A 20,944-nucleotide genomic window follows, 5' to 3' on the forward strand; every position below is an offset into this window, starting at 1 on the left:
CATCTCGTCCGGGTGATATGTACCTTTATGTCTTTCAGCTTTTTGAGCAACTTCTCCCTTGTAATAGTAAATTCACCCATTTCCCTTTCTTAACACACCACAACACCTGGAACACTACTGTGAAGACTGATGTAAAATATTTATTTAATCTCCTTGTCCTACCTTTTTATTTCTCCTGTCTCATTTTCTAACAGTCCTATATCCACTCTCATCTCACCTAATTTATACACATTTGAATATGTTTCTACTATTCACGTTGATACTATTGCTAGGTCGCTTTCATATTTCTTCTGTTCCCTTCTAATGATTCTTTTTATTTGTCTCTGTAGATTTTAAAACTTCCCAATCCTCCATATTTCCAGGTTTTAAAACTTCCATTATTCAATATTCCCATTATTTTATTGCTGTGTTGTATGCCCTCACTTTTGTTTCTACATTAGCTTTGACTTCCTTTGTCAGCCACGCTGGTACTATTTTGCCAAGTGAAGCATTTCTTCACTTTTGGAATACACATGTCCTACGCCTTTCTCATATTTCAGATAAATGCACGCCATAGCTGCTCTGCGGACATCCCTGCCAACAACTCCTTCCAATTTACGTTGGCCAACTCTCTCTCATACCACTGAAGTTCCCCTTACTTCTCTGAAATGTTGCTATGTCAGACATTGCTTTCTCCCTCTCAAATTTCAGGTTGTACTCAATCATATTGTGATCACTGATTCCTAAGGGTTCTTTTACCTTAAGCTCCCTAATCGCCTCCAGTTCATTACATAACACCCAATCCAGTACAGCTGCTCCCCTCGTAGGCTCAACGACAAACTGCTCTATAAAGCAATCTGTGGCATTCAACAAACTCAATCTCTTGAGATCCGTTACCAACCAGATTTTCCCAATCGACCTGCATGTTTAAATATCCCATGACTATCATAATATTGCCCTTTTGACTCCCGTTTCTCATACCTGTTGTAATCTGTGGTCCACCTCCCAGCCACTGTTGGGAGGCCTGTATACAACTGCCTTTCAGGTCCTTTTTAACCTTGCAGTTTCTTAACTCAACCCACAAGGATTCAATATCTTCTGATCCTATGTTGCATCTTTCTACTGATTTGATGCCATTATTTACCAGTAGAGGCACGCCTCCCCTCTGACTACCTTGCTATTTCTCCGATACAACGTGTAACCTTGGACATTCAGCACCCAACTGCAACAGTCCTTCAGCCATAATTCAGTGAAGGCCACAACATAGACATAGAATAGTACAGCACTGTACAGGCCCTCCGGCCCACAATGTTGTGCCGGCCCTCAAACCCTGCCTCCCAGATAACCCCCCACCTTAAATTCCTCCATATACCTGTCTAGTACTCTCTCAAACTTCACTAATGTATCTGCCTCCACCACTGACTCAGGCAGTGCATTCCACGCACCAACTACTCTCTGAGTAAACAACCTTCCTCTAATATCCCCCTTGAAAATCCCACCCCTTAGCTTAAATCCATGTCCTCTTGTACCGAGCAGTTGTGCCTTGGGGAAGTGGCCCTGGATGTCCACTCTATCAATTCCTCTTAATATCTTGTATACGTCTATGATGTCTCCTCTTATCCTTCTTGTCTCCAAAGAGTAAAGCCCTAGCTCCCTTAATCTCTGATCACAATGCATACTCTCTAAATCAGGCATCATCCTAGTAAGTCTCCTCTGTACCCTTTTCAATGCTTTCACATCCTTCCGCAGTGAGGTGAACAGTACTGAACACAGTATTCCAAATATGGCCTAACCAGAGTTTTATAGAGCTGCATCTTTACCCCGCGACACTTAAACTCTATGCCTCGACTTATGAAAGCCAACACCCCATAAGGTTCCTTAACTACCCTATCTACCTATGAAGAAATTTTCAGGGATCTGTGGACATGTACCCCCAGATCCTTCTGCTCTTCCAGACAGCCAAGTATCCTGTCATTTACTTTGTACTCTGCCTTGGAGTTTCTACTTCCAAAGTGTACCACCTCACACCTCTCCGGGTTGTTCTCCATCTGCCACTTCTCAGCCCACTTCTGGATCCTATCAATGTCCCTATGTAATCTTCGACAATCCTCTACACTAACTACAATACCACCAACCTTTGTGTCGTCTGCAAACTTTCCAACCCACGCTTCTACCCCCACATCCAGGTCGTTAATAAAAATCACGAAAAGTAGAGGTCCCAGAACTGATCGTTGTGCGACACCACTAGTCACAACCCTACAATCAGTCTGTACTCCCTCCACCACCACAAACCTCTGCCTTCTGCAGGCAAGCCAATTCTGAATCCACCTGGCCAAACTTCCCTGGATCCCATGCCTTCTGACTTTCTGAATAAGCCTACATGTGGAACCTTGTCAAATGCCTTACTAAAATCCATGTAGATCACATCCACTGCACTACCCTCATCTATATGCCTGGTCACCTCCTCAAAGAACTCTATCAGGCTTGTTAGACACGATCTGCCCTTCACAAAGCCATGCTGACTGTCCCTGATCAGACCATGATTCTCTAAATGCCCATAGATCCTATCTCTAAGAATCTTTTCCAACAGCTTTCCCACCACAGATGTAAGGCTCACTGGCCTACAATTACCCGGGCTATCCCAACTACCTTTTTTGAACAAGGGGAAAACATTCGCCTCCCTCCAATCCTCTGGTACCATTCCCATGGACAACGAGGACATAAAGATCCTAGCCAGAGGCTCAGCAATCTCTTCTCTCGCCTCGTGGAGCAGCCGGCGGAATATTCCGTCAGGCCCCGGGGACTTATCTGTCCTAATGTATTTTAACAACTCCAACACCTCCTCTCCCTTAATATCAACATGCTCCAGAACATCAACCTCACTCATATTGTCCTCACCATCATCAAGTTCCCTCTCATTGGTGAAAACCAAAGAGAAGTATTCATTGAGGACCTCGCTCACTTCCACAGCCTCCAGGCACATCTTCCCACCTTTATCCTAATCGGTCCTACCTTCACTCCTGTCATCCTTTTGTTCTTCACATAATTGAAGAATGCCTTGGGGTTTTTCTTTACCCTACTCGCCAAGGCCTTCTCATGCCCCCTTCTTGCTCTTCTCAGCCCCTTATTACGCTCCTTTCTTGCTGTCCTATATTCTTCAATAGACCCATCTGATCCTTGCCTCCTAAACCTCTTCTTCCACCTGACTAGATTTTCCACCTCACTTGTCGCCCATGGTTCCTTCATCCTACCACTCTTTATCTTCCTCACTGGGACGAATTTATCCCTAACATCCTGCAAGAGATCCCTAAACATCGACCACATGTCCATAGTACATTTCCCTGCAAAAACATCATCCTTATTCACACCAGCAAGTTCTAGCTTTATAGACTCATAATTTGCCCTGCCCCAATTAAAAAAATCCTGTTCTCTCTAATTCCATCCTTTTCCATGCAAATGCTAAAGGCCAGGGAGCGCTGGTCACTGTCCCCCAGATGCTCACCCACTGAGATATCTGTGACCTGACCCGGTTCGTTACCTGATACTAGATCTAGTATCGCTTTCCCCCAGTCGTCCTGTCAACATACTGTGACAGGAATCCGTCTTGGGCACATTTAACAAACTCTGCCCCGTCTAAGCCATGGTAACTAATCAAGTGCCAAAAAATGTTAGGGAAGTTAAAGTCACCCATGATAACAACCCTGTTATTTTTGCAGGTTTCCAAAATCTGCCTCCCAATCTGCTCCTCTGTATCTCCGCTGCTACCAGGGGGCCTATAGAATACTCCTAATAGAGTAACTGCTCCCTTCCTGCTTCTGATTTCCACCATACTGACTCAAAAGAGGATCCTGCTACATTACCCACCTTTTCTGTAGCTGTAATGTTATCCCTGACCAGTAATGCCACCCCTCCTCCCCTTTCCCCCCCACCCCACTCTATCCCTTTGAAAGCACTGAAATCCAGGAAAATTGAGAATCCATTCGTCTCCTGGTGCCAGCCAAGTCTCTGTAATGGCCACTACATCATAATTCCATGTTTGTATCCAAGCTCTCAGTTCATCACCTTCGTTCCTGATGCTTCTTGCATTGAAGTATACGCACTTTAGACCATCTACCTTACTACCTGTACACCATTTATTCTGCTTCTCTCTCCTCACATCCTCTCTATCTCTTAGATCTCGCTTTATTCCATGCACTTCATCCACTGCTCTATCGCTCCGGGTGCCATCCCCTTTGCAAATTACTTTAAAACCTCCCGAACCATGTTAGCAAATCTACCTGCAAGGATAGTGTTCCCTCTGGAGTTCAGGTGCAACCCATCCAATCTGTACAGTTCAGACACATAATTCCCTGAAATTGGCGTCACAGGTAGACAGGTTTGTAAAGAAGTATAGGAGTTGGGATGTTATTCTGAGGTTGTGTAAGATATCGGTGATGCCAAATTTGGAATATTGTGTGCAGTTCTTGTCACCTAACTATGGGAAGGATATCAGTAAGTTTGAAACAGTGCAAAAAAGATTTACTAGAATGTTGCTAGGTCTTCAGGAGTTGAGTTACAGGGAAAAATTGAACAGGTTAGGACTTTAAACCTTGGAACGTACAAGAATGAGGGGAGATTTGATAGAGGTTTACAAAATTATGAGGGGTATAGACAGAATAGATGCGAGCAGGCTCTTTCAACTTAGATTAGGAGAGATAAATATGAGAGAACATGGCTTTAGGGCGAAAGTTGAAAGATTTAGTGGGAACTTCTCCACTCAGAGAATGGGGAGAGTCTGGAACGAGCTGCCATCTTATGTGGTTAATGCGGGATCACTCATATTTTGAGAATAAATTGGATAGGTACATGGATGGGAGAGGTCTGGAGAGTTATGGAGTATGTGTAGGCCAATGGGACGAGTGGAATAAAGTTTCGGCACAGACTAGTAGGGTGGAATGGGCTGTTTACTGTGCTGTTGTGTTCTACGGTTATATGGAATTTATGGTGCCTTTATGAAGTGGTGAAGGGCATTCATAAGTTTGTATTTTAAAGCAAGATACTGGTACATGATATTTGCCACTTGATTGTATGTTTGTAAGTAAACCTTAAGACCATAAGACAAAGGAGCAGAGGTCGGCCATTCGGCCTATTGAGTCTGCTCTGCCATTTTATCATGAGCTGATCCATTCTCCCATGTAGTCCCACTCCCCCGGATTCTCACCATAACCTTTGATGCCCTGGCTACTCAGATACCTATCAATCTCTGCCTTAAATACACCCAATGACATGGCCTCCACTGCTGCCCGTGGCAACAAATTCCACAGATTCACCACCCTTTGGATAAAAAAAAAATCTTCGCATCTCTGTTCTGAATGGGCGCCCGTCAATTCTTAAGTCATGCCCTCTCGTACTAGACTCCCCCATCATGGGAAACAACTTTGCCACATCCACTCTGTCCATTCCTTTTAACATTCGAAATGTTTCTATGAGGTCTCCCCTCATTCTTCTAAACTCCAAGGAATACAGTCCAAGAGCGGACAAACGTTCCTCATATGTTAACCCTCTCATTCCCGGAATCATTCTAGTGAATCTTCTCTGTACCTTTTCCAACGTCAGCACATCCTTTCTTAAATAAGGAGACCAAAACTGCCCACAGTACTCCAAGTGAGGTCTCACCAGCACCTTACAGAGACTCAACATCACATCCCTGCCCCTACATTCTATTCCTCTAGAAATGAATGCCAACATTGCATTCACCTTCTTCACCACCGACTCAACCTGGAGGTTAACTTTAAGGGTATCCTGTACGAGGACTCCCAAGTCCCGTTGCATCTCAGAACTTTGAATTCTCTCCCCATTTAAATAATAGTCTGCCCGTTTATTTCTTCCATACACTTTCCAAAATTGTATTTCATTTGCCACTTCTTCGCCCATTCTTCCAATCTATCCAAGTCTCTCTGCAGACTCTCCATTTCCTCAGCACTACCGGCCCCTCCACCTATCTTCGTATCATCAGCAAACTTAGCCACAAAGCCATCTATTCCATAATCCAAATCGTTGATGTACAATGTAAAAAGAAGCGGCCCAACACGGACCCCTGTGGAACACCACTGGTAACCGGCAGCCAACCAGAATAGGATCCCTTTATTCCCACTCTCTGTTTCCTGCCAATCTGCCAACGCTCTATCCATGTGTGTAACTTTCCAGTAATTCCATGGGCTCTCATCTTGTTAAATACCCTCATGTGTGGCACCTTATGAAAGACCTTCTGAAAATCGAAATAGAAAACATCCACTGCATCTCCCTTGTCTAGCCTACTTGTAATGTCCTCAAAAAATTGCAATAGGTTTGTCAGGCAGGATTTTCCTTTAAGGAAACCATGCTGAGTTCTGCCTATCTTGTCATATGCCTCCAGGAACTCTGTAACCTCATCGTTGACAATCGACTCCAACAACTTCCCAACCACCGACGTCAAGCTAACAGGTCTATAATTTCCTTTTTGCTTCCTTGCCCCCTTCTTAAATAGCGGAGTGACATTTGCAATCTTCCAGTCTTCCGGAACCATGCCAGAATCTATCAACCTTTGAAAGGTCATCGCTAATGCCTCCGTTTTCTCCACAGCTACTTCCTTCAGAACACAAGGGTGCATTCCATCTGGTCCGGGAGATTTATCTAACTTTAGACTATTCAGCTTCCTGAGTACTTTCTCTGTTGTAATTGTGACTGCGCACACTTCTCTTCCCTGCCACCACCGAGTGTCCGGTACACTGCTGATGTCTTCCTCAGTGAAGACTGATGCAAAATACTCTTTCAGTTCCTCTGCCATCTCCTTATCTCCCATTAAAGTTTCTTCAGCATCATTTTCTATTGGTCCTATATCTACTCTCACCTGTCTTTTACTGTTTATATACTTGGAAAAGCTTTTAGTATCCTCCTTGATATTATTTGCTAGCTTCCTTTCATAGTTCATATTTTCCCTCTTAATGACCTTCTTAGTTTCCCTTTGTAAGCTTTTAAAAACTTCCCAATCCTCTGTCTTCCCACTAATTTTTGCTTCCTTGTATGCCCTCTCCTTTGCTTTAACTTTGGCTTTGACTTCTCTTGTCAGCCACGGTTGCGTCCTTTTACCATTCGAAAATTTCTTCTTTTTTGGAATATACCTGTCTTGCACCTTCCTCACTTCTCGCATAAACTCCAGTCACTGCTGCTCTGCCGTCCTTCCCACCAGTGTCCCTTTCCAGTCAACTTTGGCCAGTTCCTCTCTCATGCCACTATAATTTCCTTTACTCCACTGAAATACCGACACATCGGATTTCGGCTTCTCTTTGTCTAATTTCACAGTGAACTCAGCCATGCTATGATCACTGCCTCCTAAGGGTTCCTTCACCTCAATCTCTCTAATCACCTCCGGTTCATTACACAATACCCAATCCAGTACAGCCGATCCCCTAGTGGGCTCAACAACAAGCTGTTCTAAAAAGCCATCTTGCAGACATTCTACAAATTCTCTCTCTTGCGATCCAGTGCCGACCTGATTTTCCCAATCCACTCGCATGTTAAAATCCCCCACAATTATCATAACACTGCCCTTCTGACAAGCCTTTTGAATTTCCTGTTGTAATTTGTAGTCCACATCACTGCAGCTGTTTGGAGGCCTATAAATAACTGCCATCAGGGTCCTTTTACCCCTGCTATTTCTTAACTCAATCCATAAAGATTCTGCACCTTCCGATCCTATATCACCTCTTTCTAATGATTTAATATCATTTCTTACCAATTAAGCCACGCCTCCCCCTCTGCCTTCCCTCCTATCCACCGTGTAATCTTCGACGTTCGGCTCCCAGAGATATGCATCCTTTAGCCACGTCTCAGTGATGGCCACAGTATCATACCTGCCATTCTTTAGCTGTACGAGAAGATCATCCACCTTATTCTTTATGCTGCGTGCACTTAAGTATAACACCTTCAGACCAGTATTTGGTACCTTTTGCTTTGATTTCACTTAAACTTTATTGCACTGCAACTCATCCGAATGGCTACAAATTTGCCCCATCACTTGCCTGTCTTTCCTGACATCTTTACTGCTCACTATATTAGATTTATTTCTGTTTTCCCCTTCCTCTGCTCTATCATTCCAGTTCCCATCCCCCTGCTAAATTAGTTTAACCGGTAAAATATTAAATAAAATCCTTAGAAATAAGTGGCATAGGGTTGGAAGCTGTAGAATCTGTGGGTAGGATTAAGGGACAGCAAATGTAAAAAGAATCCCTGATGGGAATTGTATAAAGACATCCGTTAGTCTTACGAGACCATGGATCTGCGCCTGGAAAGTCTTCACTCTTCAGGGTGCAGGCCTGGGCAAGGTTGTATGGAAGACCAACAGTTGCCCATGCTGCAAGTCTCCTCTCTCCACGACACTGATGTTGTCCAAGGGAAGGGCATTAGGACCCATACAGCTTGGCACTAGTGTCGTCGCAGAGTACTGTGTGATTAAGTGCCTTGCTCAAAGACACAACACGCTGCCTGAGCTGGGGCTCGAAATCAAGACTTTCAGATCGTTAGTCGAATGCTTTAACCATCTGGCCACGTGCCCACACAATTGTATAGAGACCTCCAAACAGCAGTAAGTATGTGTTCCACAAATTACAATGCGAGATAGAAATTGCGTGCCAAAAGGGCAATGTTACAATAGTCATGGGGAATTATCATGCTGGTGATTAGGAAAGTTAAGATGGTGTTGGTCTGAAAAGGAGGAATTCCCAGAATGCCTACAAGATTTTTTTTTAGAGCAGCTTGTGGTTGGGGAACAGCTATTCTGGATTGGGTGTTGTAATGAACCGGAATTAATCAAGTCAATTAAGTTCAAAGAGCCCTTAGGGGCAAGTGATCATAATATGATCAAACTCATTCTGACATTAGAGAAGGAGAAGGTCAAGTCAGATGTGGAATAAAGAGAATTGGAGAGGCATGAGACAAAAATATTGGTCAAATTGATTTGAAAAGAACATGGGCAGGGATGAAAACAGAGCAACAATGGCTGGAATTTCTGGAAACAATTCAGAAGGCAGAGGATGAACACATCACAAAGAGGAAGTAGTACTCTAAAGTTAAGGGGACAAAGCTATGGCTGATAAGAGAAACCAAAGACAACAAAAAACCAAAGAGAGGGCATAGAGCAAAAATTGCTAGGAAGTCAGAGGATTGGGAAGCTTTTACAAACCAACAGAATGCAACTAAAGTAATTAAGAAGGAAAAGATTGAGTACATTGGTGAGCTAGCCAGTAATATTCAAGAGGATACCAATTTTTTCTTCAAGTACATAGAGTGTAAAAGAGAGGCGGAAGTGGATAGCAAACCTCTCAAAAATGATACTAGAGAGGTAGTAATGGGGTGGGGGTGCCAGGTGATGGCAGATGAAGTGAATAAGTATTGTACATCACTCTTATCTGTCGAAGACACTGGCAGGAATATGGAAGTCCCAGATGTCAGTGTCACAAGGAGGGCGCTAGGAACAAACCCAAATGCAACACACAGACACTGATGTACTAGGAACAAGACTAGGACCAGAGTTAAGCAAGCAAGGGAACTGGAGAAGAAAGGACGCTGGACATGACACAGGCCCGGGGCGAGACAAGGATACAAGGCCTGGGCTAGGACTTGACTAGGATATTGGAACCAGGACATGGAATTATGAACTAGGAGCCTGGGCTTCGACTCAGAGCCAGGGACTGGTCAAGGACCCAGAACCTGGGTCTTGCCTCAGGCTCGAGCCCCAGAACCAGGCAAGGCCATGACATGACTGCAGGACTGGAGGCTGGGGACTTGAGGCTAGAGCTTGGAGACAGGCTTGGGGTCTTGAGGCCTGAGCAAGGTGACAAGTTTGGGGTCTTAAGGCTTGAGCTAGGGTTTTGAATCTTGAGTCTTGTGTATTTGAAGACCAGACGAGGACATGACAGGGCAAGGGTACTTCGAGGCAACTCCTGGGCAGTACGCAGGACTCAACCCGACAGAGGTATGGAACAGTAAGGAACAGAACCAACCGCAGGGTAACGGCAATCGGCCTGGCTTACCCGATGGAGGTAAGTGACAGGAAGGGGCAGGAGCACAGAGCCTTGGAATCGGAAGAGACAGGAGCACGGAACATAGAGCCGGGTCCCCTCCTTGGGAACAGGACGTAGTGCCGGGACTCATTACATAGAACGCAGAATATGACAAGACAGTTCCAAACACAAGGTACCGGCAAACGGCCGGATCTACCTAGCGAAGGCGTGGGTATAACGACAGATCCGAACACTAGGTAGCAGCAAACGGCCAGACCTACCTCGTGGAGGCGTGGACACAGAGACAGTTGAAAACAACAACAGACAGTTCCTTATCTTGCTCCAGCGATTGAACTAGACAGAGGTGCAGGCGAGGGATACAGGCGGGGTATCTAGGCTAGGTGAGCAGGCAGAGAGTCAGGCGAAGTATCCAGGCAGAGAGTCAAGGGAGGGGAACAGAACAGGCTAGCAGCCAAGCCCTGGTCTCTGGAGGTATTTATGAGTCTGCCCAAACTAGACTAATGTGCCTCAATTAGAGTGCTCAAGAGAAACGGGGTAAACAGGAAAACCTGGAACAAGGGTCAATGGACCGGACCGTGAACTGGAATGCGGACTTTGCGGACCGGACCATGACAGTCAGTGGTCAGAATGTGTAAAGTTACATTACTCGGGAGAAGGTTCTTGGGAAACAGAGATGGTCTGAAGGTGAATAGGTCACCTGGACCAGATGGTGTTCACCCCAGAGATCTGAAAGAGGTGGCTGAAGAGATGTGGGGGTATTAGCAACGATCTTTCGAGAATCGTTAAGGAAATTATATCCCAAGAAATTTTTCCCTTCACTACTCCCTCTCTCCCAGTTTTTCCTATCACCTACCACTTCTTCCACCCCTTTCACCCCCACACTTCTTCCTCTGATGTCTCATTTTTTTTTCTCTCCTGATGAAGGGGCTAGGCCCGAAACGTCAACTATTTACTATTTCCCACGCATTTATCTGCCAAATCAATCTATTTCTACCCTCACTGGCGCTTGGCACAGGCATCAGTCCAGAAATTACCAGCCTGGAGGTCCTGCTTCTCAGTTTTCTACCCAGCTCTGTAAACTCCCATTTCAGGACCTCTTTACTTTTGCTTCCTATGTCATTTGTACTAATATGTAGCAAGACATCTGGCTGCTCTCCCTTTATCTCCAGAATTTTGCGGACGCGATCTGAGACCTCCCTAAACCTGACACCTGCGAGGCAAGAAGCAATCCATGTGTCCTGTCTGTTCCACTCACTAATGAATCCCGTATCACTACCGTTCCCTTCTTTTCTCTCTTTCCCTTCTGCGCCACGGACCCATGCTCAGCGCCTGTAACTGGTCGCCGTGGCATTTCGCCGGGAGGTCAACACCCACGAAAGTATTCAAAGCGCTATACTTATTTTTGAGGGCAATGGCCACAGCTGTGCTCTGCTCTAACTGCCTATTTGCATTTCCATTCCTCTTGACAGTCACCCAGCTACTCGCCTCCTACAACTTCCGGCCGACTACTTCCCTCTAACTCTGATCAATGTGATCAGTAATTGTGTTACTGATAAACACTGGGGATTTGTACCGTCTCCTGTCTCTCTGTGTCCCTCACCCTCACTCTCTCTCATCTCCAGGCTGATTGATGTCGGTCTCACAGATTCTGGTGCCAAGGATCTCATCTCCGCTCTCAGTACAAACCCATCACTGACGGAGCTGGACCTGGGAGCAAACTCGCTCACAGACCGATCTGTCCCCGCTCTCCGCGTCCTCATACTGACCCACCCGAGTCTGAAGAAGATAGAGTAAGTGTTTGTATTAATGTTCAACGTATTAAAATATCAGCAGATCCACGGGTTTTCTGGTGATATTTGTCTGTGAGTGTTGTTGAAACATTAACCCCAGTCCCCTGTTACTAACGCTGTTGTGTAATCTGTTTATTTCATCTATATCTTTCCATATGTTTCAGCCTGGGGGACAATCAGTTCAGTGAGACCGGGAGGAAGGAACTGAGATCTCTGCAGGAACCCAGACCCGGACTGACAGTGATGGTGTGAACATCTGAATGTATGAACATCCCCGCCCGCGGGATGGGGACAATTTGCTCAGTGACTTAATTCCGCCTCTGGTCCTGCGGCACTTCGTGTCCGCGTTCGATTGCTCCCCCAATCCCCAAGTGGGGAATTACACAAGAAAAGCCCGGGTGAGCTGGGGCTCAGTCTGGGAGTCCAGTGTCCCGGGGTGGGATTATCCAGGGAGAGAATCCTTTTGCTGCCTTTGCTGAGGACGGTGCATTCGGCAGTCTGGCCGATGTAACGATGTTAAATTGACAAATACCTCGGCAGTGACCCTGGATCTGCAGCGATCTCGGACACGGCGCTGAAGTGTGATTTTATAATCATCGGTTCCCCGATGCAGAGTGATGGTGAGAAACGGGACTGATTATTCAATCTGTCACTCGTTGTCCCCGGTCAGGTAATTCTGTGTCACTATGAGTGAGATGGGAGCAGCTTATTTATTCCTGCATGTTAGTACTTCACACACTGTTTAATTTACATTTCCCATGATGAAATCAATAAATCGCTGTAAATTACTGTCTTGGTGTCGGACTTGATTCTCATTAAAGGAGAAAGAAGTGTCCTGGGGTTTACGACTGACTCTCGCACCCGGTGAAATGCAATAATGGGTCTGAGCTCCTCACACTGGTACAGCAGCGTCTCAGCTCCAGACTGAGGGATGTCAGTCTGATAGTGTCTGGTCCCCAGGATCTCTTCACTCCCATCCCCATCCTGGCTGACACACCGCTTCCTAACATCCCAGATACGCGCATTCTCCAGACCCCCACATCCCTGCGCTTTCGCAGACAGAAATGACAAAAGAGATTGGAAGCTCATATACTGATAGCGTCAGACACAGACTGAAGGTCACTCCACAGCGTCCTATCACACAATCCCGGGGACAAACACGGGGAGAAGCTTCCTACACACCATCCCAACACACACTCCGGGAGTCCGACCCACAGTGAAGTTCTCTCTGCTCCATCACATCAGTCTCTCCCGTGATCAGACACAGAGGGAATTTTCCTCCATATCTTTCCATCACACACTGAAAGGGTCAGACATTGAGAAACTCTCCCATCGCAGCACCCTACCTCAAATTCCTCGGAGCAGACACAGAAGGAAGCTCCCTCTGCACCGTCCCGTCACACACCCGGATCAGACACAGAGAGAAGCTCCCTTGTAACCATCTCATCACAAACTCCCCGGATTAGACACAGCGTGAAACTCCCTCCACACCGCCCAATCACACACTCACAGGGTTAGACAGAGATAATTCCCTCCAAGCCATCCCAGGATACACCTCAAGGGTCAGGCATTGAGACAATTTCTCCCTGCGTCATCGCATTACAAAATTCCTGCGTCAGACACAGAGTGAGACTCCCTCCACACCATCAATTCACAAAGTTAGAGGGTCCTGCATTGAAAAAATTACACACGGCACCACTCTATGTCAGCTTCCCCGGATCAGACATCGGTTGAACCTCCTTCAACACCGTCCCATCACAGAATCCCTGAATCAGAAGCAGAGTGAGGCTCCCTCCACGCTGTCTCGTCACACTTTTCCTGCATAAGAAACAGAGTCAAGCTCCCTCCACACCACTCAATCACAGACTCAACGGATCAGACACGAAGTGAGTCTCCCTCAACACAGTTGCATCACAAACTCCCAGGGTCAGATACAACATGGAGCTGTTCGGAATGAGTTGGGAGAAATCGTGGAAAATTTGCTATATTATGATCGTGATTTGGAGGTGGTTTGAAATGCCTATTGGATATGTGAGTGAGTGGCTGTTTTAGTGTGGAAGCTTCGTTTGGAGTTTCTCTGCCAGTTTGGACCGGATTTGTTGACGGCTGCTAACTGCGTAGCTCTCAGCTGAGGCCGCTGGCAACTCGCCAGGAAACCGGTTCGCTCCAAAAACCGGAGACAAACGTCGTTGTTTCCCCCCACCCCCCCCCCCACCACCACCCGTCGTCGTGATTCTCGTTCGGTGTAGGAGCCGGAGCAGCGATTGAGACCTCTCATCTCTCACGGTCTAGGAGTTCTCCAGTACCGATGGAGCCTTTCCTGGCTTTGGAATTTCTTGCGCCTAGTCAGCAAGGTACTGTCGAGTACTAACTTTTCCGGCCAGTTACTCTACTCGCTCCAGGACTTTATAACCGACACCGCCGTAGATTTCTCGATTCAGACATGGTGCCAGCATGCCGGACCGGTCTCCAGGGAGTCGCAGGCCTTCGGGGAGCGCGGGGTGCAATGTATTTTGCGTCCTGGAACTACTCTGGAACAGTGTGCGGAGGCCATGGAGGACCTGGTTGGGAAAGGTGGTATTCTGGGCACCGAGGAAGAGTTCGGGAAGGCAGCGTTTTATCTGGGGAATGATGAGTTGGTGCATCGGGCTTTCAGTAGCTGCATCACTGTGGAAAACATCTTTTTACAGATGGAGATGGTGGCAGCTCCCACGCAAAGCATCGTCCTCGGTCACGTTAAGCCTTTCATCCCCAACGAGGACCTGCTTCCCCCACTAGCCCGCTTGGGACAAGTAAGGTCGGAGATAACTGCCATCAGACACAAATTTAAGAGACGCACCCTCCGCACCGTAATCTCTTTCCGGCGTCAGGTATTCATGCAAGCTGGAAAGGGAGGATGACGTTGAGTTCCCCTCTACCACCACTCTGCTCCATCTAGCAGAGTTAGTCCTTACTCTTAATAATTTCTCCTTTGGCTCCTCCCACTTCCTCCAAACTAAAGGTGTAGCTATGGGCACCCGTATGGGTCCTAGCTATGCCTGCCTTTTTGTTGGCTTTGTGGAACAATCTATGTTCCGTGCCTATTCTGGTATCTGTCCCCCACTTTTCCTTCGCTACATTGACGACTGCATTGGCGCTGCTTCCTGCACGCATGCTGAGCCCGTTGACTTCATTAACTTTGTCTCCACCTTTCACCCTGCCCCCAAGTTTACCTGGTCCATTTCCGACACATCCCTCCCCTTTCTAGATCTTTCTGTCTCTGTCTCTGGAGACAGCTTCTCCACTGATGTCTACAATAAGGGCACCGACTCTCACAGCTATCTGGAGTATTCCTCTTCTCACCCTGTCTCTTCCAAAAATGCCATCCCCTTCTTGCAATTCCTCCGTATCTGCCGCATCCGTTCTCAGGATGAGGCTTTTCATTCCAGGACGAAGGAGGTGTCCTCCTTTTTTAAAGAAAGGGGCTTCCCTTCCTCCACCATCAACTCTGCTCTCAAACGCATCTCCCCGCATTTCAAGCACATCTGCTCTCACTCCATCCTCCCGCCACCCCACTAGGAATAGGGATCCCCTTGTCCTCACCTACCACCCCGCGTTTGGGTCCAACATATAATTCTCCACAACTTCCACCACCTCCAACGGGATCCCACCACTGAGCACATCTTTCCCTCCCCTCCAGCTCTCTGCTTTCCGCAGGGATCGCTCCTTACGCGACTCCATTGTCCATTCGTCCCCCCGCCCCATCCCTCCCCCCCCCCCGATCTCCCTCCTGGCGCTTATACCTGTAAGCAGAACAAGTGCTACACATGCCCTTACACTTCCTCCCTCACCACCATTCATGGCCCCAAACAGTCCTTCCAGGTGAGGCGACACTTCACCTGTGAGTCGGCTGGGGTGATATACTGCGTCCGGTGCTCCCGATGCGGCCTTCTATATATTGGCGAGACCCGACGCAGACTGGGAGATTGTTTCGCTGAACACCTGCGCTCTGTCCGCCAGAGAAAGCAGGATCTCCCAGTGGCCACACATTTTAATTTCACATCCCATTCCCATTCTGATATGTCCACCCACGGCCTCCTCTTCTGTAAAGATGAAGCCACACTCAAGCTGGAGGAACAACACCTTATATTCCGCCTGGGTAGCCTCCAACTTGATGGTATTAACACTGACTTCTCAAACTTCCGCTAATGCCCCACCTCCCACTCGTACCCCATCCGTTATTTATTTATATACACACATTATTTTCCTCTCTCTCCTTTTTCTCCCTCTGTCTCTCTGACTATACCCCTTGCCCATCCACTGGGGTTTCTCCCCCTCCCCCTTTTCTTTCTCCCTAGACCTCCTGTCCCCTGATCCTCTCATATCCCCTTTGCCAATCACCTGTCCAGCTCTTGGCTCCATCCCTCCCCCTCCTGTCTTCTCCTATCATTTTGGATCTCCCCCTCTCCCTCCCACTTTCAAATCTCGGACTATCTCTTCATTCAGTTAGTCTCGACGAAGGGTCTCGGCCCGAAACGTCGACTGTACCTCTTCCTAGCAGCAACTCTTATGTGTGTTGCTTGAAATTCCAGCATTTGTAGATTTCCTCGTGTTTGCGTTTAGATGAAAAGGACGTTGTCACTTTGCAGGAGTCTGTTATATTAGAAGATTAGTTTGCTTTAACTCATAAGGTTAAGTTTACGCTGAATAAGAGTTTCCAAGAGAGTAGCAGGGATAACCAGGGTAAACCAGAAATTAAAGCTGGTGCTAATAACAAGAGTAAGGATGAAGGGAAGCAGTTGAAGGAGAAGTATTCTGGTCTTACTTGTGTAGGGTTCTCCGTAATATTAGATGGGCTGTTAACTGTTAATTGTTTATTTCAAAATGGCTTCTTGTACTGTTAACTGCTGAGTTCACTGTAACCTCATGTTTGTGTTATTATTAGTGATAATGGAAATTGTATTCATTGGGTAACCAACGGAAGTCATGTTTTGCTATCTTGTACGTGTGTGCTGGGTGAGGAGCGCGGGCTTTTTCGGGAGGCAAGCAGAGAGGACGGACGTGTGAGGAACAGACAGCAGTTCCAGGGCGGCGGATACCGGACCTCGGGGGTTCGGAGGGTAGCCGGAGTCTCTTAAGGAAGTTGTGGAGGGAATCGGAGGCGTGAGCTCCAACGTATTAAAATATTATGTGCGCAAGACTGATAAGTTACTTACGTGGCGCCTTTTTCTTTTATTTGCTTCCACTAACCCATCACTACAAATTACTTTAAAGTATATTTCGTTACTCACATTTGGTCTATTGTGTGATATTAGGGTCGGGGCTGATATTGGTGGGGTGGGGAGGGGGTGGTGTCTCACACCGTACCCGCACCAATCGTTTACACTGATTGGCAGCGTCGAAAAGGATGCTGCCACTTTGCAGGAGTCTGCTAGATTAGCAGATAAGTTTGCTTTAACTCATCACGTTAAGTTTACCCAGAATAAGAGCTTCCAAAGGAGTAGCAGGGATAACCAGGGTAAACCAGAAATTAAAGCTGGGACTAGTGACAAGAGTGAGGATGAAGGGAAGCAGTTGAAGGAGAAATATTCTGGTCTCTCTTGTTACTATTGTAAGAAAGCTGGTCATATGATGGCTAATTGTTCTGTCCTGAAGAAGAAAAAGGAAAAGGAGGCAGTCCCACATGCCTGTGATCAGTATGTTGAAGCACCTATAAACCCACAGGGTTCTGAACTTTCTGTTGAGGCTCAGTTAAGGACTGAGAGGTCTGACTGAGTTAAGTAGGGATTCCATCATTTTATGTCAGATGGGTTTGTATTAGTAATGGAAGGGTCAACACCGGTACCAGTGAAAATTCTTCGAGATACTGGGGCTTCTCAGTCACTTATATTAGACAGTGTTCTAAAGTTTGGTGATGAGACGAACAGTGATGAAGTAAATCTTATTAAAGACATTGGGGGTGACATGGTTTCTGTGCCATTGTACAAGGTCACTTTACAGTCAGGGTTGGTTTCGGGACCTGTTAAAATCGGATTATGCTCCAGTTTACAGGTGGAAGATGTTACTTACCAGCAGAGGTGAGGTGATTTGGCCCTGAATTTAGAGCATATTCACAAACGATAGGATATTTGTGGAGCATCTTGATAGAGTAACTCTCCTCGTCAGTTAGAGAGCTACAGAGAGGGGTCGATAAGGGATGCTCATTTCAAATGGAGTTGTGTGAAAATTCCAGGATTTTTTTTACATTTTATTTAATTTTGCTTTGTGATCAATGAGGTATCTATCTATTTGAGTGTGCAATCTTTGGGATTCACTGCCCCAAGTGTGTGAAGGCCGGTTGCCTGGGTATTTTTGAGGTGGAGATAGATAATAATTAAAGGGAATGAGGGGAATGAATGCAGGAGTTTAGATCATGCAGGGTCGTGTTGATTAATCATAAGATCATAAGACACAGCGGGAGAACTTTTCCTCTTCTCTGTTCTAAATGGAGGTCCCACTATTCTGAGGGTGTGTTCCCCTGGTCCCCGACTGCAGGAAAAATCTTCTCCACATGCACTCTTTCTCAGCTTTTCGGCATTCGAGAGTCTCCCTCGCTTTTTTCTAAATGGTCTCGGATACAAGCCCAGAGACATCAAATGCCCCTCATGCGTTAAACCTCCAGAATTAACTTTTCCCTAATGGGCACAATTGCAAGCTGTTCTAAAAGGCATCTCATTGGTATTTTCCAAATTCCCTCTCTTGAGATCAAGCACCAACCTGATTTTCATAATCTCCCTCCACCCATCCCACTCATGGACTGTTTGTCCCACTCCCATCTGGGTAGACTACGCAGCATCCTCACCAGGACGGCCAGCCTCTGGGACAGCTACTTTCCCCAAGCAGTAAGGCTGATAAATATCTCTACCCAACTAACCCACCCTTCCACACACCAAACACCTCTACTTTATCATTTCCTGTCTCTCATCTTATGTGCAGGCACTTTATGGACATACAATCAATCCGTGCACAGTTTATAAGCTGTGGATATATGTTTTTACTGTTGTGTTTTCGTGCTGCATTGGAGCCAGAGTAATAATTAATTCAATCTCGTTTACATTTGTCTGCTGGAAATGGAATTAAACAACCTTGAATAAACATTTCAGCAGACTGCAGCGTCACATTTCTGTCTCTCAGTGTTACTGCGGCAGAGCGTCACCCGGTGACAATGGAATCCACAAATCAGGGGCTCCTGTTATTGTGGCAAATCACCACCAAGTGGCAGTGTTGTCCACAAAAGGGAGAGGTTTGCAGCGATATGGAGGGGTGCAGGGGGCTGGAAGCCAACTCTGCAAGTAGATGAAGTGCCAGTCCTGCCCCAAACCACTCTCCCCACCACCAGTCAGGGTCCCAAACAGTCCTTCCACATGAGGCAACTTTTCAACATCATCACTTGTTGGGGTCATCTCCTATTTCCAGTTTTCCAGGTGTGGCCTCCTCGACATTAGTGAGACCCGATGTAGTCTCTGCATTCTGCACTCTGTCCCGATGAGATTCTGCAGATGTTGGAGATGCAGAGTAACAAAAATTTTGGAGGAAGTCAGGAGGTCAGATAGCTTCTATAGAGGGGGATAAAGTAAAACACAGATTTCCTGCCGAGACCCTTCATCAGGACTGGAAGTGGGGAGAAGCTGGAACAAGATGGTGCGGGAGTGGAAAGAGTCCAAGCTGGTAGATGACAGGTGAAACCAGGTAAGAGTGAAGGTGAGAGGGTGGGGGAGGTGGGAGATGATGTGAGACACTGTGAGGTGGGAGGTGGAAAATGCAAAGGACTGAAAAGAAGGAATCTGATAGGATAGGAGAGCGGACCATGGGGAAAAGAGGAAGTAAAAGAGGAACCAGAGGGAGACGATCCACAGTGGAGAAGAGAGAAGTGGGGAGACAGAATGGAGGAGACGGGTGTGTGGGTTGATGAAAAGAAAAGGAAGAGGTAGAAGTTAAAGATATCAATGTTCATGGCCTCGGGTTGTAAACTACCCGGATGTAATATGAGGTGTTGCTCCTTTAACCTGAGAGTGAACTCATCGAGTTAGTTAAACAATGAACCGGAAGGGAGAGCGGATTAATAATTTTCCCTTGGCATCCCTATTAAATCAATCCTCTCTCACCTTGAACCGATGCCGTCTGGTTGTTGGTTCCACAAAAGTGGGGAAAAGGACGGTGCACGTTCCCCAGTTCTGTACACTCAGGGTTTGGGACACCTGCATCATGTCAGCCTCAATCTCCTGCAGTTCAAGGTGTGAAGTCCCAACCTGCCCAGCCTCTCTCCAGAACTCAGTCCCTCGAGTACCGGCACCATTCTCGTAAATCTCTCCTGCACTCATTCCAGATTGACGTCCTCTCTCCTACAGCAGAACCACCAAAACTGAATACAATAATCCAGGCGCGGATACCCTAACAATACCCTAACCCTAACGCAACCTCACTAGACTCTTCTTCAGTCCATGAGCCATGAGATGTGAGACAGAGGCTGCTCAGCCAATCGAGTCTGTTCAACCATTCCTTTGTGTCCAATTCATTATCCCTCTGAACACCATTTTCCTGCCTTCTCCCCTTAATCTTTCAACATCCATTTAAAATACACTCACTGATTTGGCCTCTACTCCATCCATGGCAATGAATTCCAAAGATTAACCACTCCCTGACAACAGAAATTCTCTGCTGTCAGTGGATGCTCAATACATTGAGGCCGTGGCCTCTGGTCCCAGACTCACACAGCGTAGGGTGCATCTTCTTCATAGCCACTCTGTCCAGGCCTTTCAATATTTGATAGATTTCAATGAGATCCCCTCTCTTTGGTCTAGACCAGTGAGTACAGGGTCAAATCCGTCTAACGCTCCTCATACGTTAAACCTTTCATTCCTGGAATCATTCTCATGAACCTTCTCCGGACGCGCTCCAATACGAGCACATCTTTTTCTCAGACAGGAGGTCAGAAACCGCTCACAATACACCAAGAGCGAACTGACCGATGTGTTATAAAGCTACAGTGTCACATCCTTGCTCTTATATGCGAACATTACAGCTGTCATCCTTAATCAACTCAATCTGCAAGCAAACCTTCAGGGGCTCCTGCTCACCGACTCCCAAGTACCTATTTCTGATTTTTGTATTTTCTCC

At 46.6% G+C, this 20,944-nt stretch overlaps 1 protein-coding gene across 2 annotated transcripts in view; it reads left to right on the forward strand.

Annotated features, from left to right (window-relative positions):
- LOC140208502 (NACHT, LRR and PYD domains-containing protein 3-like) overlaps positions 1-12,598 on the forward strand; it is a 53,630-nt gene extending 41,032 nt beyond the window's left edge. For both annotated transcript variants that reach the window (XM_072277211.1, XM_072277212.1), the window contains exons 13-14: positions 11,642-11,809; positions 11,974-12,598. In XM_072277211.1, the coding sequence (XP_072133312.1) occupies positions 11,642-11,809; positions 11,974-12,061 (256 nt within the window). In that variant the 3' untranslated portion in view covers positions 12,062-12,598. The remainder of the gene's footprint in view (positions 1-11,641; positions 11,810-11,973) is intronic.
- The last annotated feature ends 8,346 nt before the right edge of the window (positions 12,599-20,944 follow it).

This window comes from Mobula birostris, chromosome 13 (assembly GCF_030028105.1).
Source record: "Mobula birostris isolate sMobBir1 chromosome 13, sMobBir1.hap1, whole genome shotgun sequence".
Classification (NCBI taxonomy): domain Eukaryota; kingdom Metazoa; phylum Chordata; class Chondrichthyes; order Myliobatiformes; family Myliobatidae; genus Mobula; species Mobula birostris.